At 37.2% G+C, this 25,852-nt stretch overlaps 1 protein-coding gene across 4 annotated transcripts; it reads right to left on the bottom strand.

The window, feature by feature from the left end:
* Window positions 1-407: 407 nt before the first annotated feature.
* Window positions 408-25,852, bottom strand: C9orf72 (C9orf72-SMCR8 complex subunit). 4 transcript variants are annotated; one of them, XM_030567095.1, is made up of 11 exons: window positions 25,750-25,852; window positions 20,264-20,750; window positions 16,687-16,746; window positions 15,631-15,726; window positions 14,866-14,930; window positions 11,782-11,854; window positions 6,694-6,810; window positions 4,794-5,029; window positions 4,178-4,235; window positions 3,145-3,254; window positions 408-3,048 (listed from the first exon to the last, which is right to left on the bottom strand). In XM_030567095.1, exons 2-11 carry the CDS (start codon window positions 20,705-20,707, stop codon window positions 2,862-2,864), a joined length of 1,446 nt encoding a protein of 481 aa, XP_030422955.1. In that variant the 5' UTR covers window positions 20,708-20,750; window positions 25,750-25,852; the 3' UTR covers window positions 408-2,861. The 4 variants fall into 4 exon arrangements, with proteins under 4 accessions (XP_030422955.1, XP_030422956.1, XP_030422957.1 ...); XM_030567096.1 differs by lacking the exon at window positions 25,750-25,852 and adding an exon at window positions 25,202-25,582; XM_030567097.1 differs by lacking the exon at window positions 25,750-25,852 and adding an exon at window positions 25,113-25,192.

Raw genomic sequence — 25,852 nt, 5'->3', positions numbered from 1 at the left:
ACACTAATGTCAGCTAGAGGTTGATCAGGCCCCAGTACAAGAAGGGAAATTTAAATTAAGTAGTTTTCCACTGGATTTGGAATTTTAGAAGACTAACATTTTTCAACAGTTACCACAGCCATCCTTTATTTGCTCACAAAGACACTCGAAAGGGTTGGTTAAGAGTTTAACTCCCTTTATCATTCCAGCTGAAGACCCTGCCTTTGGAAGAGTACAAATAATATTTTCTTTCATGAAAAAGGGTCTTTCCCCCATTTTTAAAAGGGCAACTGATTACATAATTCACTCCGTCTTGAACACAGAAGTATAGTTCTTCAGCAGAAGCTCCAGAAGGACAAATAAAATCCACACGCAGTTTACTAAAAGGCCTCCCTTCTACCACATAATAAATTTGACAGCACAGCATGCAAATGCATTAATAATTTATTCACTGTACAGTCCGCATCCATGACAATAGTGCAACAAAACTAGCATTTGAATGAGTTCTAGCAGTTAGCTGTTTCAAAGTGAAAATGCACAAAAATGTTTTCAGTAAACAATAGAGCTTTGCTGTTAGTAGTGTCAGTATTAAGTTTTCAAATCTTTATCACGCTACAATAATTAATTCCAGCACTGTGTCTAAAGTCAATTGAACTTTAGCACCTTATCACATTTCTGAAATGTTATGTCATCTACTTTTAGTTCTTAATGCCATCTGAGAAGCCAAGCAATACAGATAGTTTATGAATTATGCCATTTTTAATAGGCAAACTGATTAAAAATATATGAAGATAAATTGGTGACACATTAAAATGATCTCTGTATCATTGGGTTAAGTCAGCATAATTCTAACAACAGTTTTCCTGATGAGACGCTGGTAGAAGGAAGCCCAACAGCATGAGACATTTTGCAGGGACTCTACAAAAGTGTATTATGTTTTTATTTTTAAGATGGTCTTGAAATTTTTTTTTAAAAGATCAACTTTAATTTGTGAGATTATGCATGTAATAAGGTAACTATGCATGCACACAGCAAGTAATAGTCATTCACGTGTATAATCTTATTTTCATATGAAACTGTAGTAACTGCACATATGTATAAAGTACACAATGACATACCTTACTTTTTTTTCTTATTAGAAGTCCTAAATATTAGACTGTAAAATATATTTTCCTATAAGAAAATGACAATCACATTATGGACATTAGCTATTTGACAGTATCCCTTTTAACATCAGAAGAGAGGATATTTTAGAAAAATCCATTATTCTGAAGTGTTGTGTCTTATGTCTCAACTAAAGAAACTGAGTTAGAAACTGAGTAGTTCACAGAGCAAACCCATCCTATAAAAAAAAGTTATAACAAGGGCATAAGTACTAAAGCAACAATGACTTTGCCTAGATTCCCAGTTACCAACATAGTTCTTTGGCAAGGAATCTCTCATCATGGAATATCAATACCACACTACATTTACAGAAGAAAGGAAAGGGTAGAAGACAGATAGATAGCAGCACACAATGCAGATGCATCACTTAGCATAGTACACCATGTAGCATGTTGGCAAAACCTGAAAAGCATCTGGGGAATCTGAAAACTACATTCAACAACTCAGATTATTCAAGTAAGAAATGTTGTGAAAGCAGGTAAAGTACATTTCCTGACTTCCTGAAGTTCTTTATCTTCGCTATGCAAAGCAAAACAAGTGGACTGAGAGGTGAGTGTGTTGGCGTGGAAGAGGAAGATTAGCATCTCACTGAACCGGAGTCTGTTTTTCCATCAACACTATTAACTTCTATTAGTTAACAGCCACATCAATTCCTGAATGAAGTTATGCTGAACATATGACAAAGGTAACATGAAAAGAAAGTGTCTATGAAGTTTGGCTATATCCCAGGGGTTATTTCCAAAAGAACAAAGGTACAGGTGGTCTAGTGTTTTAATGTGGCCTTTGTTTTTTATTCATAAAAAAAAATAGGAGCAGATTATAAAAAGAAAGGTTGGCAATGGCTATGCAAGTGTAAAACCTAATTTTCCTGTTTTGTTTTCTGAAAGAGCTCAATTACGTTGGGTCATTAAGCACGGAAATGCATGATGGTTCAACATAGTCAGTGACAGAAAATCCTGGTTGGCACTTATACACACAAAACAGCTTTAAAAATGACTCCGTTTTAAAAGCAGCATTCTTCAGATCAGTTTGGCTTTACAATCCACTAAAAGGCAGCACTCTGCCTCCCAAGGATAATGCTGTACAGTTCTCTTTCATCTTTTTTTTTGTTTGTTTTTTTTAAATATTCTTTTAAATGCATCACATAAAGTAGCAAAAAAAAACTTTCTAGTGAGGTTGGAATGGGGAGCAGGGAAGGTGTTTTTCCTCCCATAGCCCCACACATAGGAAACAAGAAAGTGTTAAAACTGTCCTTCCAGTTTCTATTTCACAAAAGGCAGTGCCCTCCATAATGGACAGGACAAGTAGTATGGTTTTCCATGACAACACTGGGAAATACTGATAACAAGATAAGGAGGGACACAAAACTGACGAGAAATGGTGGGGAAGCTGTATGATCTCTCTAAAGAGTCAATACGAAAGCCTCCCTTTAAATCAGTTTAACCCAGAACTGTGGCAAAGTTTACAAAACAAACCCAAAATATCATAAAAACGACTGCAATATTTACTTTCGCTTTCATTGTAAACAACAAAAAAGGCTCGTTTGAAGTGTGCTTCCCTAACTGAAGTGACTTTCCCTCTAATACTCCCTCCCCATTTTGACTGGATTGTAGTGTAACTTGCTTTCAGTCACTGCATTAGAGTGCAAGACTGTGCTGATCAAAAAGGGGAAAATGGTGTTTACATTACTAGCTTTCTTTCAGCAGCATACAGGATCTTTAAAATGTCATTAGTACATCACGTTCTTGTACACTAGTGTAGAAGGGTCTCCCAAAGATAAAGGAATGTAGGCCAGGTTTGATCTTCTCAGCTAAAGCCATTATTATGTTAAGATCGCCCTCTGCTGTTAAGTCAAGGTCTATTTTTAAGCTACGGAGAGACTTAAAAGGCTTTTTTCCTTTCTGCCTGCAAGAGTAAAGAGAAAAACTGTTACAACATAGGAAGATTTCTCAGTGAACAAGAAATTCCCACCCCCTCCCTTCTATTATCTTTTTTACTTACGTATCATCCTCTATGTACTTTATAAGAGTTAAGGCTTTTCTATGAAGGACGAGCAGAAACTGGGCAAGGAAAGTACTCCTCAGAGACAAGCCAGGTTTCAAATGAAAGACCTGTTAAAAATTACAGTAGAAAACTAAATTACATGCAACTCAAGTTTCATTCCAGGAATGTGGAAAACTAGAACACTGAACTAACATATTTAACAGTTCCTAATTATGCTAAAGGAAATGTATAATCATGAAAGGATACATTTTAGACTCTATTCGGACAGATGTGATAAGTTAAGCTGTTCTGCCATTCTATTAAGACAACTCATGTTTTTGCTCTTTTTTTACATTACTTGAAATGGAGCAGACTTGAGTGATTATACAATGCGGCAAGTTCAAGCAGTATTATACATCAATAGGGGGTGTGCCTCGTTCTTCACAACTGTGTCTAGTATTTTCAGTGTTATATTAGTACTGCAAATTAAGCTTGCAGTGTTTAATGGTCATCTATTTGTATTACACAGTTACATATGCAGTGTTGTTGTAGCTGTGTTGGTCCCACCTTGTTTCTATTACACAGTCAGACATTTTAAACTGAGACCAATTTCTAACTCTACACCTGGTTGGGTAACAATCCCATGCTGAAAGGTACTGTTCTAGGCTGAGTGCACCTGGGATTCTAGCTCCTCCCCGCCCCATATTTTCACCCCCCAAAAGTCACTGTAGTTATTTCTGGACGCAGTCCCTCCTGTAAAGTACTTTCCAGGAAAAGACCACAGCTCAACAAAACTGGCATGCTGCACTGTGCATACTCCGTATTATATTACTTTTTGATTATTATAGTCATAGAATGACAGCTATTTTATAGGAACCTGTAATTAGCAGGTCATTACGTTTCTGCACATGTTCAGAGGAATCTCTCTTGTACTACTATTGTTGTGCTTTCAAATAATGCAGGGAAGGATCTATTTGTGTTAAAATATTTGTTATATGAGAGTAGAGAATTGTTTTTCATCTTTTGCTCATTCTAAGAGAACAGCTGTTACCTGCTCCAGGAAGGCTTTTACTAATGTATCACGATGCAGGACATCCTGAAAAACATTCCTGTGAAGAGACAACAAAGAAAGCATGACATAATGTGATAAGGAGGCACTAAATATATTATATTGGTGCCTGGTAATAACATTATAGTTAAGGGTCTGACAGAATTTAAAACAAATTAAAAAAAAAAGTCAGTTTTAGTGAATTATGATATGGGTTTTATTTTAAAAAAAAAGTTACTTTGGAATATGAAACCGAACTTTTTCAGCCCAGATGCACTAACAAGAACCAGGTAAGCCAATGTCACCTACAAATGTACTTAGCTATACAGCATATTTATTTATTATTATTCAACCATATCAGATTGAATGGGATGTTATCAGGAATTTCATTGGTATGGAGTGCTAATGAAATACTGAGCAACAGGTACTACTTCTGAAGTGTTTTTAACCTCTTAAAACCCATTCCCCAAGAAGAAAACACGGGCTGTTTATCCTGATTGAGGAAAGCATTTGCTGAATAAAACAGAACTGTATTTTATATGAAAAGGTCTGACAAAATGCAACTACACTGTTATGCTGTCCTAAGCAATATAATTTTGAACGTAAGGATAGTACATACAAATCAGGAGTGAAGGTTTCATCTGTATGGATAGTGATATCCTGAGCCATCTCTTCATCTGAATTGGCTCTCCAAAATGCTGCCAGCTCGGACCTCATGTATCGCCGCTGGTTATAGATATGCTCATGGCAAGGGGGCATCTGCTTCACTGTGTTGACATCCACATCTATGTGTGTAGTAGGATATGGAGCATACATTACTTGACGGAAGGGCAACACAAAGCTTCCAGTTGCATCCTGTTACAGCAAAAAAGAGTTAGAGAAGTCTCCCAGTTACAAAAAAATACAGGTATTTGAAACAACGTTAAAGCACCAGTCTTAAGTTTAAAACAGCATGTTTAAATGCATTTTATTTTAGGGGTCTGTGTGTTTATAATTCTAGTTAAACCCTGTTGTAAAACAGGATGGTTGTTTAAAGTAACAGCATACACATAAAATATCAATTTTTTTGGAGGAGGTGTTGGAAAATAGTGATGTGCACATCACTGCATTGTTTCATGACAGTCCTGTTACTGGTAACACCCTTCCAGTTCTCATGCTGCATGATGCTTGACATTAAAGTGAGTTACAAAGCCGTATTCACAGTCATGAATGCAGCTTTAAGTGAGCAAATATGCTACCAAGTGAATTGAACAGAGGTCAGGAGAGAATACCATATAACATTATACAATATTTGTCATGGAGGAAGCATGACAGCATTTAACTTTAGCCTTCTGAATTTGAGAAGTTTGAGCATGCACAAGTTTTTTTCCTTAAAAATATTTTCAGTGAAGGGAACATTATTTATCTTCACTCCTTGTAGGAAAGCTTTAGAAATTCTCTCAACACGTAAGTAGATAGTGCACATACTCAGCATTTGAAGTTAGGAACCCTCCACCCAAGTGCACACTTGCTATTGAGAACAAAGAACTACTTAGTTTACCTAGTTAGGAGGCAAACAGGTTGAGCTTTTATTTGGTTTTGATGAAAGGCATTTCCCCCCCCCCAATGATATTGGTACTGCTAGGTAAATACAATAAACATTAAATGTAAAAATGTGGCTCCCTCAGGTCCCTACTCCTCTCCAACAGAAGTCAGAGTGGGCAGGCAGGGGCAGAACACTGGCTCCATCTTCCTAATGTGCTGGCCAGCACAGGTTCCACAATCTGTCCCTCAACTTCATATCATTTAGCTATAGTTTATCATCATCTGTCAAATTCAGTCTGAAAGCTCCTCGGAACAGGGGCCTTGTAATATTACTTGCCTATGAAGCACCATCCACTCCTACAGCCCTTCATAAATATTTTGAAACTATTTTTCATAGTATGCTGGAGTGCTGGAGACTAACATTCCTTTCTCTGAGTCTGATTTAGCTAGCATATGCAAATTTTAAACTCTTGCCTGTATGGGTCTAGGATCCCACCAAAGTAGTAAATCTATAGATTTATTCCCAAAGTGAAGGAACAATGACAGAAACTATTCCTAAAGGGAACAGACAGTACAGAGGAAAAATTTGCTTGAAATCTGTGCATCCCTACAAACAGCTTTAAGACATGGAATATAGGTAATAATTTATTATTGTATTACCATATCACCTAGGAGCTCTAGTCGTAGCCAAGGATCTCATTGTGCTATGAACTGTACAAACATCAAAGAAAAAAGGACAGTCCCTGCCTCACAATGCTCACACTCTAACTACAAGACAAGATGCAACAGATGGATACAGACATATAGGAGAGAAATCATGGTTATAATATTGGCATCAGGAATCAACAAGTGAAGAGGACAAACTTTTTAAGACAACAATATATTTAGGTATTTTCAAGTTAAGATGATTATATTAAGAAACTGTAGGTTTCTGGATACTGGAGAAAAGAATTTAGAAAAAAAAAAAATCAAAAGTCACAATAAAATTGCCTTACCTTGAGCAATCCTTGTACAAAGAGTCCTGATTCATATTTGAAGGAAGATTCATTTCTACAGAGTCTGGAACACTTCCGTTCTGATGGAGTAAGAAACAGACACAGTGTCCTCACTATCTGCAATACAAAAAGTTTGTAAAAAATAGGCAGATGTATAGTAAAGAAAGTATTGATCTTAGAACACAATTCAGCACAGATTTCAAATAAGTGATTATCCAAGAAGTTCACCACACATTAGAAAAAAGAATGCTACAATTATGTCAAATAGTTACATACCGACATCTAAAAGTAGAGGTATTAAAATTAAACCACACTCAGACTATATATTAAATGAAAATAACAGAATATTAAATGGAACACCTAAGGTAGCATAGTTTAATTGCTTAGAATCAAGAAACACAGAAGTTTAGGTTACCACGGCAACATCAGCTTTGGCCATGTTGTACATCCAGTAGAATTTTTATGATATGCTTTAATAAGTGTTCTAAATGCTCTTACTCAGATGTGAAAAAGCATGGTCCATGCTGCACAGAACATACAGTGGAAATAGATAATGAGCAGCTGAATGACATGATGAAATAGAGTAGCAAATCAATTATTTGAGTTGTTCAGCAAATGTTTTGCTCAAAAGATGCTCTTGCTGTAGGAACTTTGACAGCTAATACTTATGTCAGAAAATGCAAAAACCTGCTTTAATGATGCAGTGATAGGTGTTTTTGCATTTTCAGAAAAACTAATAAAAATCATGAAATCAGACTTCCTGAATGCATAAGTATATGTTTATTTTAAGCACTCCGTCTAGCTGCACCATTAACAGAAACATAGTTCAAGGAGAGAGTATTTAGAAGCGCTGCTGTGGTTGTTACACAATATGCTCTTAACCTGTTTTCAGACATGCATTTCCCCAGCTTCTATTCTTTTTAAAAAAATACTGTGTATGCACAGCATGCAATTAAGATGCCCATAATTTTTTCCACTAATTCAGACTTCTTTTGCCACAATAATGCACATTTCATGATATATGTACATTCTCCTGCTTCTACAACCCCAAATTATTGCAGAATAGCCCTGTTCAGCAGCTTTTGTCTGAGAACTCAGTCATTTTATTTCTTCCTCTGTTTAATCTACTTCTCATTTCCTAACAAGGAAATTGTTGATCTGATCAGAGATGCTCTAAGTATTAAGCGCAAAAAAAAAGAAGAGCAACAGCTCTTTACTAATTAGTTATTTTAAGTATCGTGTTTAGAATACATACATATTTTATCTGAACAATGTACATAGCGATTATTATTTAATATTGCAGTAGTGCCTAGGACTCCCAGTCATGGAGCAGGACCCTATTGTGCTAGGCACTGTACAAACTAATAAGATGACTATACCAGCCCCAAAGCTTACTATAACCATGTCCTCTTGTTGTAAGCATATTATATTAATATTAGTGGGTATTACACACACCCACTTAAGCGATTGACTCCCAGAACAAAACAAAAAAAAAGTCTTAAAATGAAGGAAAGTTCAATCTTGTAAAATAAACTGGAACTCAATAAGAGGCACACCATTAATTCAAAGCATAATCAAATAAAAGGATTGCATATGGGTTTCTTACTTATAAATGGAGTTCTCTGAATATATTGTCTTTACAGAGCCTCACTGCAGTGTCATGCCATAGTTTCATGAGACAAACAGCAGCAGTAGTAGTAGTAAATATTTACATTACTGCCAAACCCAGAGGCCCCAATACAGATTGAAACCTGTACAGACACACAAAAGACAACCCCGGCTCTAATAGCAGTGTACAGGTAGCAGTCATTAATGGCAAACATGCCCCACACCTAAAATGTTCTAGGATTACATGTTACTATAAAGTCCTTCTCTCCATTCCTTCTCAGTTCCTCTGACTTAAAGGTGCATATTAAAGGCCTCATTTTGGCGGTAGGACAGAGAGGCAATTCATCTGGAAAATTCAATTTACTGATAAAGATAGCTTTATTTTCTCCATCAAGAGTTGTCTCTGCAATTCTCACTGTAGGAGATTAACTAGCAGTATTCACACTACAGGGGGTGGACTGAAGAATGGCTTAATTAAATGGGAATTAAAGGACAGTCCTTCTGACCCAAGCATCTGATGTATCCCAGAAGAATGTAAGAATAATGTTTTGTCAAAGTGTGAGTTCAACTCCCAGCATCAACCTGCTATTTTAAGAGACACCTTTCTAATAAAAAACACAAGGCGAGTAAATTAATATCTTTTATTGGATCAACTTCTGTTAGTGAACATGACAAGCTTTCGAGCTACACGAAATTCGCCTTCCAGTCTGGATGCCTCTGTGTAGCTCAAAAGCCTGTCTCTTTCACCAACAGAAGTTGGTCCAATAAATGGTATGTCAATCCCCTTCCCTCTCTAATATCCTGGGACCAACACTGCCACATCATCATGCCAATAACCTTTCTAACAGGGACTCTCAATACATGTAAAACTGGCACATCTGCATAACTGTAACCAATTTGTACATACAAACCCATTCAGAAAGCCTCAGAGTTAAAAGGGCTTCCTCCATTTCATTTTTCCAAACACAGCTGAGCAGGTTTTCTAAAAGTATTATTCTTTTAAATATGTAGATATGCAGGGTGGATTTGATTAAATCACAATTTAAATCAGTAGTCAGGAAGACTCGATTTAATCATGGTTTTCTACATAAAAGTGCTTTCTTGTTGGTTGTTATAACCTTGATACACATTCTTCACAATTCAGACATAGATGTAGGTTTCATTTTTAGAAGGTACACACAATACATTTTTAAACAATGATTTATTTTTATAGCTATGTCAGAAAATGAATGGGTGTTTGGTTATTTAATTTACCGAAGGTAATTGAAGCAGATATTTATGATGTCATTGGGAGATGAACTATCTCCAATTCAACAGGTTAATCATTAGTATTTGGAGGATTTTCTTGCCATGCTGTATTAGAAGGAGAACATCACCAGACAGACATTTAAATTGTTTTATTTAACTAAAACAACAACGTTACGTATTCTGGATTTTTTTCTTCAACAGCAAACATATAATATTTAAAAAAAACAAGCATATGTCCCTCACTTCTCATATTTATCTCCAGACTTCTTCTCCTTGTCCAGATCTACTATGCCCCCAACAATTTTCTATTCACTGAACTTTCTGAAACTTTGCACTTTTAGAGAGAGGTAAGGGATTGACTCCGTGTGCACAAATTTGCAGAGAGACAACAAAGTTAAGGTCTGTTATTTCTCACCTCTATATATTATTTATTTAATAACGTTTTTGCTGTTAACAAGCATGTTACCTCTGGAGACACAGATCCAGTGTGAGAAACTTAAAACTAAGCATCTCTGATGGCATCTTCTAGACTGAGCACTGAGTCCCATTGGGTAGATAGAAATATTAACCTAAATAATCTATACAGAAGCCTGTGAACCCCATAAAATTGTGTCCCTAATCATTGAACTATTAGAACTTATTTACAAAATCTTTCTTAAACATTACATGAATATATTGTCTCATACTATAGAATCAGAATTTATAATTCCTATTCCATGATGAGATATCTTTGAATTATTATATATCTCAATTAAAATTAATCTTTAGATCGGTTTTTCCTCAAAAAGCATTTTATCAAAAAAAATCCAATTGAAATAAAACAAATCCGATTTTTTAATTTAAAAAAAAATCATGGATTTTTATCCACCCTGTAGTTGTATAATCACCTGACAAGTTAGTAGGCTTAGGAAAAAACAGTTACTTACTGTAACTATCGTTCTTCTAGATGTGGTGCAGACATGTATTCCATTTAGGTGCGCATGTGCTCAGCCCACCAGAACTGGATAAATGTGCCTAGCACTACTTATAGAGAGGAGGTATTGGCGCCTCGTGGCTGTAGCCCCTCCCCTGGGCTACATGAGGTGGTACTGCCCCAACCCTCCCTTGGTTCCTTTGCACCTGTCTTTTTTTCAGAAAGTGGTAGGTGTGGGGAGAAGGCAGTTTGCCACAGGAGTCTGCAACCAGTTATTCTTCTGATTAATGGTAGCACCACTGAGATGGCTGTCTTCAGAGAGAAAGCGTAAAGAGCATTATCCTGATATTCCTGGCCTTCTGCCTTAGTCCTCTTCCATTAAAAAGGCATTCAGCCAATGCTTCCTATACTTTCTGATCATGGAGGTGTAGGTAGCATTAAGCAAGCATCCTTTTGATAAGTTAGTTCCATAGACACTCCAGACAGCAAACATGACAGTCTACCAAAGGACATCTTGCTATTGCAGGACTCAAGTTTTGTAAGTCTGCACCTGCACTTTGGATACTTCTTGTCTCCACTGAAACCCAGAACCTAACTGAGTTTACTGACCAAGTCACTAACAGAATTCAGTTAGTCCTGTTTTATTTTTTACATTAAATTATTTGAAATGTGTCATTTATTTATGATTAAGGCTATGAGGATCATGGGGAAACTGCAGCACAAAACAGAAGTGCAAGAAGAAATCAAAGAACTGAGGGTGGGGACCTAGAAAATTTGCATCTTACATATGCATGAGTGACTCAAAATAGTTTGGGCGCATTAGATATTGTGTAAAGGCAATTTATGATCCAGAATTACAGCAAGTTTTACTCTGCAGTTGGGTATTCAATATGATAAAATTATGCATAGATTCATTTATTTAGATAAAATCCATTGCAATAGCTGAAGAGCTAAATGTTAATCCAGAAGCCAACAGTTTATGCATATGGCTAATAAAAAACATCTAATCCTAAAACTATAGCCTCATTTTCCATAATTTCATATACACAATAAAATAAATTAGTTGTTAAGAATTGTCAGAATACAAATAATAAATTATTTTTCATACTCAATTGCCAACCAATCATATAAATAAAAAAGTTCAATAGTAATACAGTGCTGGTCCCTCCACATCAAATATATTTCAGGGAAATATAAAATGTAACTGAATAATATTTTACTTCTCATTAATTGCCATTTTTACATTACTGCAGATAATCTTCTGACAATCCAAATACAATAATCACAATCCAATTTTAAGAATTATAAAATGCATTTACCTTATTAACTTTCTCTGCACTGCTACCTACAACCACAGAGCAACCACAAGTCTGCAGGTGTGAACTGATGGCACTGCAAATTAAAATGAAATACAGCTGAATAAATACAACAGACTACTCCAAAACAAGTGCTTCAACATAATTCTGTATGCGGAAATGAAAATCAAAACAAAAAAGAAGCAGGCTTCAAACAGACTTTTCTTTACTTACATTACTAAACCTTTGGATTTTCATAACATCTAGATTTTAGTACGATTCATTTAAGTAATAGCAATCTGATTTTTTAATTACTACTATGAAGCCATCCTGGCTGAACTGAATTAAGTTACTGGAAGGCTAACTCAATTATGGGTTTAGTGTTGAAGAGTATAAGGTAATTTATTTAGATAAGCAAAAGTAAAACTATACCTTCAAATAAAGGGAACTTGAATTATTCTGTGATTAAACAGCTTTCATTTGTAAAAGAATTTAGACACGACAGTAAGGTTCCGAGTCTTGCTTTTTTCAATTACTAAACATATCATGGCTTTGATCCCACAAGCATCTGTTACCACATATCTCAATACAAAAAATCAACAACAAAAAAAAAAAAAACACCACTTCAGGATCTAAGGTAGTACACAACATTGAAGAGTTCTTTGTATGTATGAATATACTTCTGCAGTTGCATTTTGGAGTTCCACAAGGATGCATGACTGCTTAACTTACACGGTCAGAATTATTATAGTCACTTTATCAAGTCCAATTTTTATTCAATGAACAAAAAAAATCAATATATATACAGAAGACATGATAAGTTTAAAATTTTAATCTGGCAAAAGCCAGGAAGCTCCTCTATTTCTTAAGGGCATAACTGAGTAATGCAGCACAAGATGCTCAGCAGAACAGACTATTTACAAAGTGTTGGTCTGATGCATACACCATTTGGTTACTGAATCAGTTAAAATGCAGTTATTCAGTAATGAAAATATACAGTGAACAAGTGCTATTCTCTGAACCTATTTCTTAATCAAAAACAAAAGAGTGAGGTACAGGAGCCACACTAATAGAATGATGCATTATTACAGGACCAATTTTTCTTGATGTGTCTTGGTGGAAATCAATTCACCTACAATAAACCATGTAGTGATATGCACTCAATGTGAAATTGTGCTCTGTAAAATCATGACTGGTGTGGAGAAAGTAAATAAGAAAGTGTTATTTACTCCTTCTCATAACACAAGAACTAGGGGGTCACCAAATGAAATTAATAGGCAGCAGATTTGAAACAAACAAAAGCAAGTATTTCTTCACGCAATGCACAGTCAACCTGTGGAACTCTTTGCCAGAGGATGTTGTGAAGGCCAAGACTATAAAAGGGTTAAAAAAAAAAACTAGATAAATTAATGGAGGATGGGTCTATCAATGGCTATTAGCCAGGATGGGCAGGGATGATGTCCCAAACCTATGTTTGCCAGAAGCTGGGAATGGGTGACAGGGGATGGATCACTTGGTGATAACCTGTTCTGTTCACTCCCTCTGAGGCACCTGGCATTGGCCACTATCGGAAGACGAGACACTGGGCTAGATGGACCTTTGTCTGACTCAGTATGGCCATTCTTATATTTTTCTAAAAGATAACTTGCCTCAAGATTGAAAACCTAAATAAATCCTTGCAACAAAGTGCTTTATGAACACTAAATGCTACGAAACTGCTAGGTATTATGAACACAGTCAATATTTTATTTGTGTAGTACTGTGGGTGTTTGGTGCTGTACAACACAGTGACAGTTCTATGAGCTACGGACTATCTAAATTCACCAGGCAATATACAGAGATGTTTTGAGAAATGACAGAAGATCAATAAAAGCAGCAAAGAGTCCTGTGGCACCTTATAGACTAACAGACATATTGGAGCTTGAGCTTTCGTGGGTGAATACCCACTTTGTCGGATGCATCCGACGAAGTGGGTATTCACCCACGAAAGTTCATGCTCCAGTACATTTGTTAGTCTATAAGATGCCACAGGACTCTTTGCTGCTTTTACAGATTCAGACTAACACGGCTACCCCTCTGACAGAAGATCAATAAACGCCCCCATTAAAGATGGGAGTGTGTTATGTGATTTCCTAACATAAGAGACATTTGTGTACTGATTTACTAATGGTTAACTATTTTTATGTTAAAGAAAATGGAAGAATTAAATGTTCTGACTACAGAAGAATGTGCATGATGTTTATGGATTTGTCATTCTTTACCTGTGACTTTAACCCATGACTTTTCCTAAACTTCTTGTGATATAACCACTACTTGACTTATTATGTTAAGAAACTCAAAACTCTTTGTCTATGTCCCCCCCTTTATACTTTTAACAGTTTCCATGCTCCTATGCCATTTTCAAAGTAATATAACCCTTATTAATTAATGCTTTATCTAAGCATGTCATTCCAGTGATAATGAGCAGCTGTCCTATACTCATGCCAAAATGGGTTGACAGAGATCAGCATGCAAATTTTAAGAGCGATCAATCCACGACCATTCATTTAAAAAGGAAACAATCTTAATGATATCGCTTAGGCAGACATATAAAGAAGCGATACGAGCACTAACGTCTCCTCACCCCAAATTAACCCTTAACCACCAATACAACTAGACTTTGCAGAAGTGGATTTGTAAAAAATTATTTTGACATATACTGATGTTTATTTTTAACCATTTTTTCTATTTAAATTTTCACACTGGTGGGAAATTATGGGGAGAGGGGTTTCAGACAACAATTATTTAATGACAAATGATACTGAGATTCAAAAAGTTAAGAGCTTTGTTACTGCTAAAACACAAATTGTCAACATTTCATGTCAAAATATACAAAACAAATATTAACTCCAAGCTCTTAAGCAGCATTTTTCTTATTTGATAATCAAAACTTACAGATAGACAATGATGGACACATTTTTTTGTTGCTTTGTGCATATCTGGAGAAATCAACATTTACCAATAGAAATCTAATCCTTCTAAGCCTAAAAACAACCAATTAAGAGACATTGGCATAATTTACTTTTAAAGTGGTTTCATAACAGCATAAAACAGAGAGCAAGACCGTACTTGAGGAGAAAACCTTCATGGCAACTGTCCCCAATGTCATCATCATTTAACACTGTGTCACTTATCTGGAGTGCAAAGGAACAGAAAGAAAGGTTAGATGAAGTGGTATAACAAGCCACATTAAAAACATTTTATTTTGGATTTTTAATGATATGTGGTGATAGCTTAAGTGAATTCTAGATAATCTCAGTTTCACAATTGTGAGGAATCAAGCATGTTTAAGACTCACAAAAATACAGCTCTTCCTGTTTTAAGCCATTAACCTCTGAAGGTGGTCAACAGATATTAAGAGACAGAAAAGAGTAATTATATTGTCTAATTCATTTCTTCCCAGCTGAACCACCACTGATATCAGTCCCAACAGTATATTTTTAGTGCTTCAATCAAAATATTTTAAACTGGCCCAAGTAATGGTGTTTCCTCTCCTGTCCAGGGAAGGGTTAGTCCACATTCTAATAGATCTCACCATTAAAACTCTTTTCCCAATATTAATTTTATTTGATGACATCCTTTCCTTTCCCTTTTTAAAAAGCTTAATACAGTTGACAGCCAATTTTGCTAAGTGTTGATCAAAAATTATTGCTACTACTCAGATATTTTTGAGAAATTGCTATTAGCAAAAATACCATTTAGGAGAGTTTCCTGTGCCAAACAATTAAAGAGCATAATGACTTATAATATCAATGATTTATATTGCCAAAGGCAGCATTAATAAGAGTGGCATAGTTGCTTCCTTTTCAAAATGCAGCAAACATAAGGACTTACATTTATATCTTCTGGAACACTGTGTGATTTCATAGATGAAAGAAGTTCCATTACAGGAATAACTTCTCCTGTCAGCATGGGAATGATGCTTTGGCCCTGTGCAATATATAACATGTTGTGAAATAAAAGCATAACATGCAGTATAGAAAGCTACTAATAACAGAAATTGTTAACACTAAAGACAGAACAATTTTAGCTTTTTTATTTTTTGGTGGGGAAGGTGGCAAGACCACAAGACTAGAAGGGAGCAGGAAACTGATACATATGTTTTTCAGTTTTGCTCATCAAAAATAGCTAACTGGAAACAAGCAGCTGACCCAGTAACAAGAATGTTTATAATTAGTTTCAAGGCTTTTTTTCTAAATACCCAATCAATTTGGCTTGGCTTGGACAGGGTAGATCTAGAGGTAGGTGACTGTATCATAGTGCATTAGATATAATTATCAGTAAGTATTATATTTCAAAAAGTACATGTTTTAAGAGACAAAGAGACAAACAGATACAGGTTCATTAGCTAGATTAGCATCAGAATCAAATGATAATTTCTCTGATCTTATACTTTGCAACAAGCTCTCGAGTTGTGCTTTCACATGTATTGCTTCAGAAACCAAACTCTCTTTGTAATCTCAGCCATGAAGTCTATAATGACTTCTCTTCTGGACAGTTACAAGATAGTAGTTACCAAGCATCAGTTCTCCGCTAATGACCTAGCAAAAACCTACCCATGAGAAAACAAGGGTAGAAGAGTATAAATATAAGGAAGCTGCTATCTTTGGAGAACATCATGTTCGAGTAAGTGGCCTCCCCATTTCTGAAAGGAAATATTCTTCACAGATTTCCACTTTACCCATTAAGCGATGGGATATAATTTCCTTCAATTTGGTCAGAGCTTCCACCATCTTATCTTCACAAAGACTGCCTCCTGTGCATGGCAGCTCACTCTGCTAGTCCAAAAATATCTTCCTGGATCCCAAAATTAAACAGCAGTACCGACTTCTACAGTTCCAGTAATAGCTTTCTGATGGTATGCCATATGCATCAGTCAGTTATTCTTACCTGATCCTCCATTCTCTCCGTGTTTTCCAAGACAATCTTCTGGAAATGTTCTTGCCTCTCCTGAGCAAGAGAAGCAGTTAATTTTCAAACAAGTTATAAAAGCTCCAGTATTTGGCTATACAATTATGCACCCATCAGTCAACTGTTAAATTTTCTTCTCTGTAGAGTCACACTTCTTTGATTCACATTTTGATGTTCAAGTCATTTTCCTTTATAGAGTTATTTTGTGGCAAATACTACTCCTCCACCCCCCATCACCTGTCCTCCCCATAAACCTCTAACTTGCGGGGGTGGGGAGAGGAAACTGGAATAAAACAAAAATATCCTTCACTCTCTGATCACGAAAATATCAGATGGATCTGTCTCAGGGAAAATAAAGATGCTGAATTCACCTATGCTGATTTTTACTTATTTTTTTCACTGTAAAAGGAGTAGGTTGTTCCAGCTTAACAAAACACGGGAAAAATGCAATCTTCAAGAAGAGGAAACTTATTTGTGTTTGGGTAGGGGACTTGTTCCATATCTTGAGATACTGGCAGATCTTCAATACATTAACTGTTCTAGAACTAAATATTGCAGACATCCATGGAAACATCAAGGTACTTCACCACAGGACACACAAGATGTCACACCAAAAATTCAGCCAGAACTCTGGTCAAGTCATCAGAACCTCAGTAGTGAATATGATGATGAATGTAATCATTTACAACAATTCAGCATAATATGCTATGAAAACTTGGCTCTAATGAATGGCACAGTCAGAACAACATTATAGGCAATGAATATTCTGCATGCTCCAGAGATGTCTTCTTATAGAAGCTGAAGTGTTGCCACATCTTTTGCAGGTTTACTCATTAATTTCCTGTGACTGAGATACTCAAGGCTGATCAACTGCAGAACAGAAAGCTTACATACCTCCTCAGAACAGATGAGGAAAGAAACAAGTTAGAGTAGATTTTCTCCTGCCAATGATAAAACCTAAATGAATCTGAAACAAGTGCCTGTGAAAAACAACATTGGTGCTATATAGATCCCTTAAAGGCACTTCCCCTCCTGGACTTAGGCTTCAATGAGAAATGACTTCCTTGACAAACAAGATTCTTGGTTTTAAAAAAATTTCAATCTTCATGTAGTTGAAACTGAACTAATTACTAGAATCCCTTTTCTCTTTTGAAATACAGCTGCTAGGAATTATTGGACAAACACATAAAACTTCAAATATCTAGCTTTCACAAAGCTAAACAAGAGTTTAGACCTATTTAGAATGACTTCTAAACAGTTGCTTGTCTGTCTATGTCCAGCATTCTAAACATTGCTCTGCATACATCTGAATCTAAGTGGATATGCGAATGCAGGATGCTATTTCAAATTCGTAGCGAGTTTCTCTCTCCTAATACAATCTGGTTGGAACTGCTGACCATCATATGACAAAACTCTTGAAAACCTGGAAACTAAGGTATCCGGTAGGAATACCTACATATACTGGTGGCATCAATTAAGGCAAGACTTCAAGACATTTGTTTTCCATTTTAACTTGGCATGTTGGGTTAATTGATAACTGATGCAGAAATCTGCCCTTCTTCCAAGAGACATAGTATTACACATTTTCCCATTTTAATAATTAATATTTAAATTTTATATTATTATGCCCAGAAACTGTCAGACACTTATCTAAAATGTATACAATGCTATATTTGTAATCTACATTTTTAGAGCATCTATCACTGAGGTGTCTCTATTGCGGGCAAGGACTGAGCTGGGATAGAGATAACGTATGTAGAAGGGTTCATAACTGCTCAAGAAAAAAAAACAACCAGATAAATAACTTTCTTGCAGAGCTTGGCACTCTGCCACTGAGCCTGTCTGTTCCAAGAACAGCTGGTGGAAAAATAAATAAATAAAATCAAAGATCTCACAACTAGTTTTTTGGGGTTGACAGAACATTTTCTGCAGGTTCCAATGCAGCTACAACTCCATGATTTCATCATGAAAATCTTTAAATCTGTACATCAGGAAACAAATATATGACTGCTTCCAAAAATGAAGCATCATGTTGAGTTTGATCATTTTGCCTCAAAAAGGTCAAAGCGTAGAACACTACAAAATGAAGAAAAGATCTGTCCACAAGCACAAGACCATGATAAACATAACTAACCTATGGTTATTACAGAATTAACTGCTAAACAACATATCTGGAGTTTTAGGAGATAGGACTGAGCAAGAAATATTTGTGACATTGCCCTCATCTAGAGAAAATGAGAGTTTAAATACCTATTGTTCTTTTGTAAAGTATGACAAAAATATCAAGACTAGACATGCTGGAAGACAAGTTTCCACAGGGTTATCCTATGGAATCAATAAATTGAGTACTCAGAGAAAATGGGAATTAGGAGATAAATTACTTGAGTCTCCTACTTCAAAAATAGAATCAAATAATTTTTTAAGAGGTGCTCTTTTATAAAAAAGAAGATTTTTTTTTAATTGTCTAGGTCCTAGTACACAAGGTAAAACTAGAATTTCCCCCCCATCAGACAGACACTTTAAAACAACGTCAAAGCTTACCACTTTTTCAAGCAAAATTATAAGATGTTTATCAGCTATGAAGCATTGGGATTCTCTTACACAACAGAATTATACTGAAACAACTTTTACTGTATGAAGATAAAGCAGCTTTTTCTTTTTTTTTCTAAAGCATTCAGTCTGCAAATAAGCTTTTACAGCAAGACTGGAACTGAGTTATGTAATCCTTGAACACAATTTGATTAATAAAATTGCCTTTGGGATTCCAAATGAACTGTACTTGTACTAAGTGGGAACTTGGGTCTTGAATTCTTGATTTTTGTTATGAAAGTGCGTTTTTTTTCATTTCCCTTTTCATTTCTGTTAGTTTTATCCAATGTTCCCATTTTATTCTAAAAGTTCATATTATCTTGTCATTTTAAGTACTTACGTTAGTTATCAGTATGTCTCAAAAACCCTGTGTGCAGGATGCTAATACTCTGTATATGGATTCAGCTTACTCAGCTTTTCGTGTTTTGGGGTCAAACACACTAATAGCATCTTTCCAAAAGGTGTTGAGGACGTACAGATCCAAGTACCTTTAAAGGCTCATATACATTCTCTTAGCTGGTGCTTCAGTGCAGCATAAGGAAATTACACAGGGCTCTTTGTGCCCACAGTGTTTTATTTTATAATAATAAAAACACCACAATTTTTATAAGCACGGGGAGGTAAAAAATGTTTCCATAGAAGGCTAGTGTTAACAGAATAGAACTGTAGGGGACCTCAGGCAAGTCATTACCAGCCCTGATAGGAGTCGCATGCACTCAGGAGCAGGCCCTGAATTTGGTAGCTTTAGGATCAATTTTTAACATACAACTCCAGCAGTTGTACTGAGGTAGAGATTTTATTTATAGATCTAAGAGAATTTGTTTCTTGGATTGTTATGTAATGTGACTCAGGGAGATAGTTGCCTTTACAAAGCATATACCTATTTTCTATACAATGCAAGTTCTCTGCGTTGATTAAAGGTCTTACCAGGTTTTTAACATTTGGTTGCAATGAAGAACAAACCTACCTTATGCATCCATATTCTTCCTTTCCTTATAATATGCGTTAACCTATCAACACACACTCTGTGAAGAGGAAGATAGAAGCCAAGTTCACTTTGTGGAAGTATAATTGATAGTCCATATGTACTTCTGTCCCCATTCCAGTTTCCATCAAAGATTAATGACACAATAATTACTCCTTTTTCTGCCAAGACAAAAAACTTCACATCTATTGCTCCACTCTCTGCATTCCTAAGTATTTCCCCATTCAATGTGTGATTTGCAAGAAAAGTTATTTCTCCATCACTGAGAAGCATCTGTTCTGTCTTTGGGGCCCAGATGTGTCTGACTCTAGGTCCAAGAATATTGTCCCAGTAGGCAAAAGTAGCAGCTAGTAATGGTGAGTCCCCATTCAAGGAGATCTCTGTCTTGGCAACAGCAGGAGAAGGAGGTGGACAAAGAGCTGACATGACTGCTTCTTAACTGTCACATCCTAGAGATTTTTTCCATCACCTAGAAAAAAAGTTTTAAAAGAGGAAAGAGATTAGTTATTTGTTTGCCCCTTTGCTTCTTCACTAAACAGATGACAGACAAGTTTTGATTTCTACCTTACGCATTTGGAAATCTATTCTAATCTCTGTGTATGGATGAAGTCTACAAGCACACTTTTGACTTAAGTATGGTATGTAACAGATTTGTTACATACCAGTGGGATAATAAAATAAATCCTGTGTTTGAATTTAAAGACCTAATTGTTGATTAAGGCTTTCAATTCCCTATATGAATACACTAAAACCAATCAGTATACATCACATATGAAGCTACAGCTAATTTTTGAGAAATTACATATATCTTTAATAGTTTCATGAAACTCACAAATCAAGTTTATGTGCCAGACACTTAATTTACAGTGTTTATTTCTAATTAAAAAGCTGTAAATCTTGACCATTTTATTTGTAAATGATATCTAGATACCATGACGACAAACAGACAATTTATAAATGCTATTTAATAAATACAGGTACCACATACTATTATTAACTAATAGACTCGGTATAATCTTGGAATATGTTGTCTTCCTGCCCCACACACAAACAAAAGTTAAAATCACTATTGATTTAGTGAGGAGCCACATCTTCCCCATATGAGTAAGAAAGGTCCTTTCTGAGCAGAAACCTAACACTCAACCACTAAAGCATCTCTCTTGAATAAGTTACATAGTTATCTACATCTTGCAATTTCTGCACATAAGCATCAATTGCTACTGCTGTTTATAATGTACAGCTGAAGAAATTTCTTCCACAAAAGTCAGATTGTTTTATTCATCTCTGCAAAAAATATTATAAGTGCTTATACACTTAAAAAATAGCACATTTGCTTAAGTATTTTCTGGTCCTACACTGAGAACCATGCAGGCAGATCTATGAGTCCTTGCAGTTTTCAGAGCATGACTGGAGCTTAAAAGAAGAAAAACATTCATTTACCAAGTTCAATTTCTTAAGACAGAATACATAGCGTGACAACAGATGCACTTCTTATGTACTGGCTAGACACTATTGCCTCACCCCTAAAAGTGTCAAACTGTACATGCCTCAAAATGTAAATAATTTTAGGAAATACAGACTTGTTCATAATTAGATAACATATACATTTGGGGTGTGCAACAGATAAAGCATATATTAAACTGCAACATTCCGCATAGAGCCTGCAGGAAAGACACTAGCATATTCCAAAGAGAAAACTGAAGACTCTGAAGTTTAAGGTTGCTTGCCACAGAACTTGAATTGCGATTGAGAGGAAACAGATGTTTTATAAACTGTAATCAAACAAGCTTCAAAACATGTCTGAAGCTGGTAAATCAGGGTATACTTCACAGATATGTTGGACGTGCAGAGTTCAACACAATGAGGAACAACATATTAAAAAAAAATAGTGAGTCAGAAAAAAATCCCTCACAATGGAGAAACAACGAGTCCCTGTGGCACCTTAGAGACTAACAAATTTACCTGGGCGTAAGCTTTCGTGGGCTAAAAGCTTATGCCCAAACAAATTTGTTAGTCTCTAAGGTGCCACAAGGACTCCTGGTTGTTTTTGCTGATACAGACTAACACGGCTACCACTCTGAAACCTGTCACAATGGAAAAGAACTCAAGATAGCAGGATATTAGCAGTACTAAAGGAATATTGACAGTACCAACCCTAGGCACTTATTAAATTACTATTGACATTTTTTCTTTCTTAAAGCACAAGACCCTGAGTTATCCGGGTGCTGACTACTGACTCTTTCAAACAGCTCTAGTGCTTTCTGGTTTTAGTGACATGCAAATTTCAGAACATTTTTCTTCTTCATCCTACCATCTACAATCAGATTCATTTTATTTAAAATATAACACTTGGGTGGCTTATCATCATTACACCTGGCTGAAAAAAGAAACTTTTTTTTGTGAAAAGGTTTGATCAGCTCTAGTTGTAATATTTTTGCACTAAGCGCTATATTAAACAAAAAATGAACTTATCCCAAGTGTTTGTCTCTTCCTCCTACCCTATGTTTGTCTACATCTGAAATGCTACAGCAGCACCACTGTAGTCCTTCAGTTACTCCTGAGGGCGTTCTGCACCAAAAAGTTAAAAATTGTGCAAATTTTATTTATCAAATAAATTTGGAAACTCTAGCATGGCACTAGGGAGCACAGACCACTGGCTGTACAGGGGTGGGAGATCACTGTGAAGCTCCCCACAGGGCACAGACTCAGCAGTGAGGCTGTACCCAACCCTGTCACAGCGCAAGGACTGGGCCTGTCCCAGAAACACCCCAGGGCCCTGCCCCTCCGTGCCAGGTACACCAGGTGTGGACAGGGAGGCTCAACAAGGCAGGATCCAAGCGTGGAGGTAATCGAGGTGTGGGGTCAGAGGATTCTGCGTGGGGCAATCTGGATGCGGGCAGCTCAGTGCAGGATCCAGGTACAGGGGGCGATCTGGATGCACAGGGGCTTGCTGAGGAGGTTCTGGATGCAACAGTAATGGGATTCTGCAGGGGTGTCCAGATGCAGCTGGTTGGGACTTGGTAGGGTGGGGGAATCTGGGTGGCTTGTCTAGGTGGTTCAGGTGCAGGGGGAAGACTCGTAGGTTGGGTTTCTGAATGCGGGGGGAGGGGTGATGCTTGGCAGAAGGGTCTGCATATGAAGGGGTCTGGATGCACAGGAGTTGGATGAATGGGGGAGCAGCTCCCTGAACAGGGGGGATCCATCCCCCTAGAGCTGAGAAGCAATGGGTGCAGGAAGTCGGGGTGGAGTGGGAGGTGAGTTTGCAGAGCTTCCTTCAGCTGGGGGGAAAATCTGGGGGGTGGATCTGACTTAGCCCCAGATGCTGTGCAAGGGAAGAGGAAGTTCTGTCCTCCCCAGGCCTAGCAGCTGAGCCCAGTGCAGAGTAGGAGCCACCAGCCGGGTCTTCCTCTATCCCTCCTCTTGCTCCCCAGTGATTTACCTTTCTACCAGCTGCCTCGGGCCTCTGAAACATACTGCTGGGTAGAGTCACATGACTGCTCTTGTGGCTTCCCTGTCAGAAAGTCATTTTTCTGCAGGGAAGCAAAGTAATCTGCAGTAGAACATAAATTCTGTGGATGCACAGTGGTGCAGAATTCCCCCAGGTGTAATTCAGTGTATAATACCTATGCCAAAGGGAGAGATTCTCCCATTGGTGTGGATAATCCTCTTCCCTAAGAAGATATGTGAAAAATCCACACCCTGATGGACACAGTTAAGCCAATTTAATTTTCTAGTGTAGGCCTCTTTCTGTATTTGAGAGTCTCTTCCTCTTTGTTTCCACTGTCTATCTTCATTTATTCTGCAACAGTAATTCCATCTCTCCATTCCACTCCCTTTTCCTGTGTTGTGTGCACTTTGCCTTTCAAGCTCTCCCTCTAGTTTTCCCCCCAAAAATCTTTCTTTTCTTATAACCTCAATCTCTTCATTTTCTAACAGTGCACTGACTTAAATAATGATTAAAATCAGTTATTTAAATTGATTATTTAAATAAAAGCAATCTTAATTCATTTTTGTGCTTGTATGTTATTTCTTTAGGAAAATTACTATTTATTCTCACAGGCTAGTAACTATTAAGCTATGCTGATTAAAAACTAAAAATAGCCTTTACACTAAACTTGGTGATTCTTAATGTTAACCAGGATACACTGTATTTATACACATTTTAAGTTATTTAAGTTATAACTTACATTTATTCATATTCTTTTATACATTATTTTGTTAGAAAATGGTGTATGCCTTTTTTACTTGATTAAATTCTAATGGAAATTCAAATACATAAGCATTTAAAACTAACATTTACTAAACAAAGGAATTATAAGCTGCTGTTGGTGAACTGAATTGATTGTTTCTGATCATCATGTCCTCCAGGATTTTAGAACTATTAGATCTCATCCTTATTACACAATTTTTATTCATAGACTGGAAAACAAGTTTTCTTGCTTCTTCAACTCACAATTGGTTTCTTAATAAACTAGTCACTGAACTAGCTGAATGAACTGAAGAAAATACTGTACCAGCAGAAGAGGCTACTGCTGTCAAAAAACTGGCAAGTGACTTTTGTCAGTTCTGTGGCTTGACTTTCTTTATCACAGCAGCAAACACATACTGCTTAATATTTTTTGTATTTCATTTAAATTTGAATAGACTGTAACAAAGCTTAGGCCTTAACATAGGTTGTCAATCTCAAATTTAACTTTAAATTAAATAGAATTTAGATTTAACTAAAAACCAGGTTTTTTCAAGGAGCGACGCTACTGAGTTATCCAGCCTCTCCATTCTAACAGGTCATTTTGACTGGAGTGAAATCTGCAAAGCTCAAGCAAATGCTTACCCAGCAAGGAGAAGAAAGACACCACAGCACAAAAGGAGGAAGAGGTGTGAAAGCTGTTACTGCACAGCCTGAGACAGATCCCTCCTTACCTCAGTGTCAAGGCCACAGAGACATGAAAACATAAGCTACCAAAAGCAATGACACACACTTGACTGGAGAAAGAGGCTACTAACTACCCCAGGGCGGTGGGTAATGACCACAGGTGGGCAACAGAGCCATGCCACCATCCACCTCTTGTGTGTCCCCTTTCACCGCTGGAGCTCAATGCACTTCGCGAGGGAGGTCGCTATCACCACCCCTACTTCCGAGATGGAGAAACTGAGGCACGGGCGGCTGAAGTGAGGTGCACAAGGTCACCCGCCAGGCTAGTGGCCGAGCCAGGGACAGATCCCAGGTCTCCCGGGCCCCAGTCCAGGGCTTGGTCCACCGGGCCCACACTGCCCCCCTGTAACTCTCCTTCGCTCAGCCTCCCCCTCCCGCCCGGCTCTCGGGTGCAGCCCCAGCCGCGCGATGTCCACGGCCCCCCAGGAGGCTCCCTCTGTCCCTGACGGCAACGGCCACAACGTCCCCCTCAACCCCAGCGGGGGGAGGGGGTGGACTGGCCCCAGTTATCCGCCCGCCCAGCCCCCAGCCTCACCTGCGCAGCCGCGCTCCCCTCAGGCGCGCGCCGGAACCACCACACTGTACGGACAAACAAGCCACGCTCGCCGCCGGCCTCAGGCAAAGCCCCTCGCGCATGC

This window comes from Gopherus evgoodei, chromosome 6 (assembly GCF_007399415.2).
Source record: "Gopherus evgoodei ecotype Sinaloan lineage chromosome 6, rGopEvg1_v1.p, whole genome shotgun sequence".
Lineage (NCBI taxonomy): Eukaryota > Metazoa > Chordata > Testudines > Testudinidae > Gopherus > Gopherus evgoodei.
Note: the sequence above shows the minus strand (reverse complement) of the source record. Positions and strands in the feature narration are given on the sequence as shown.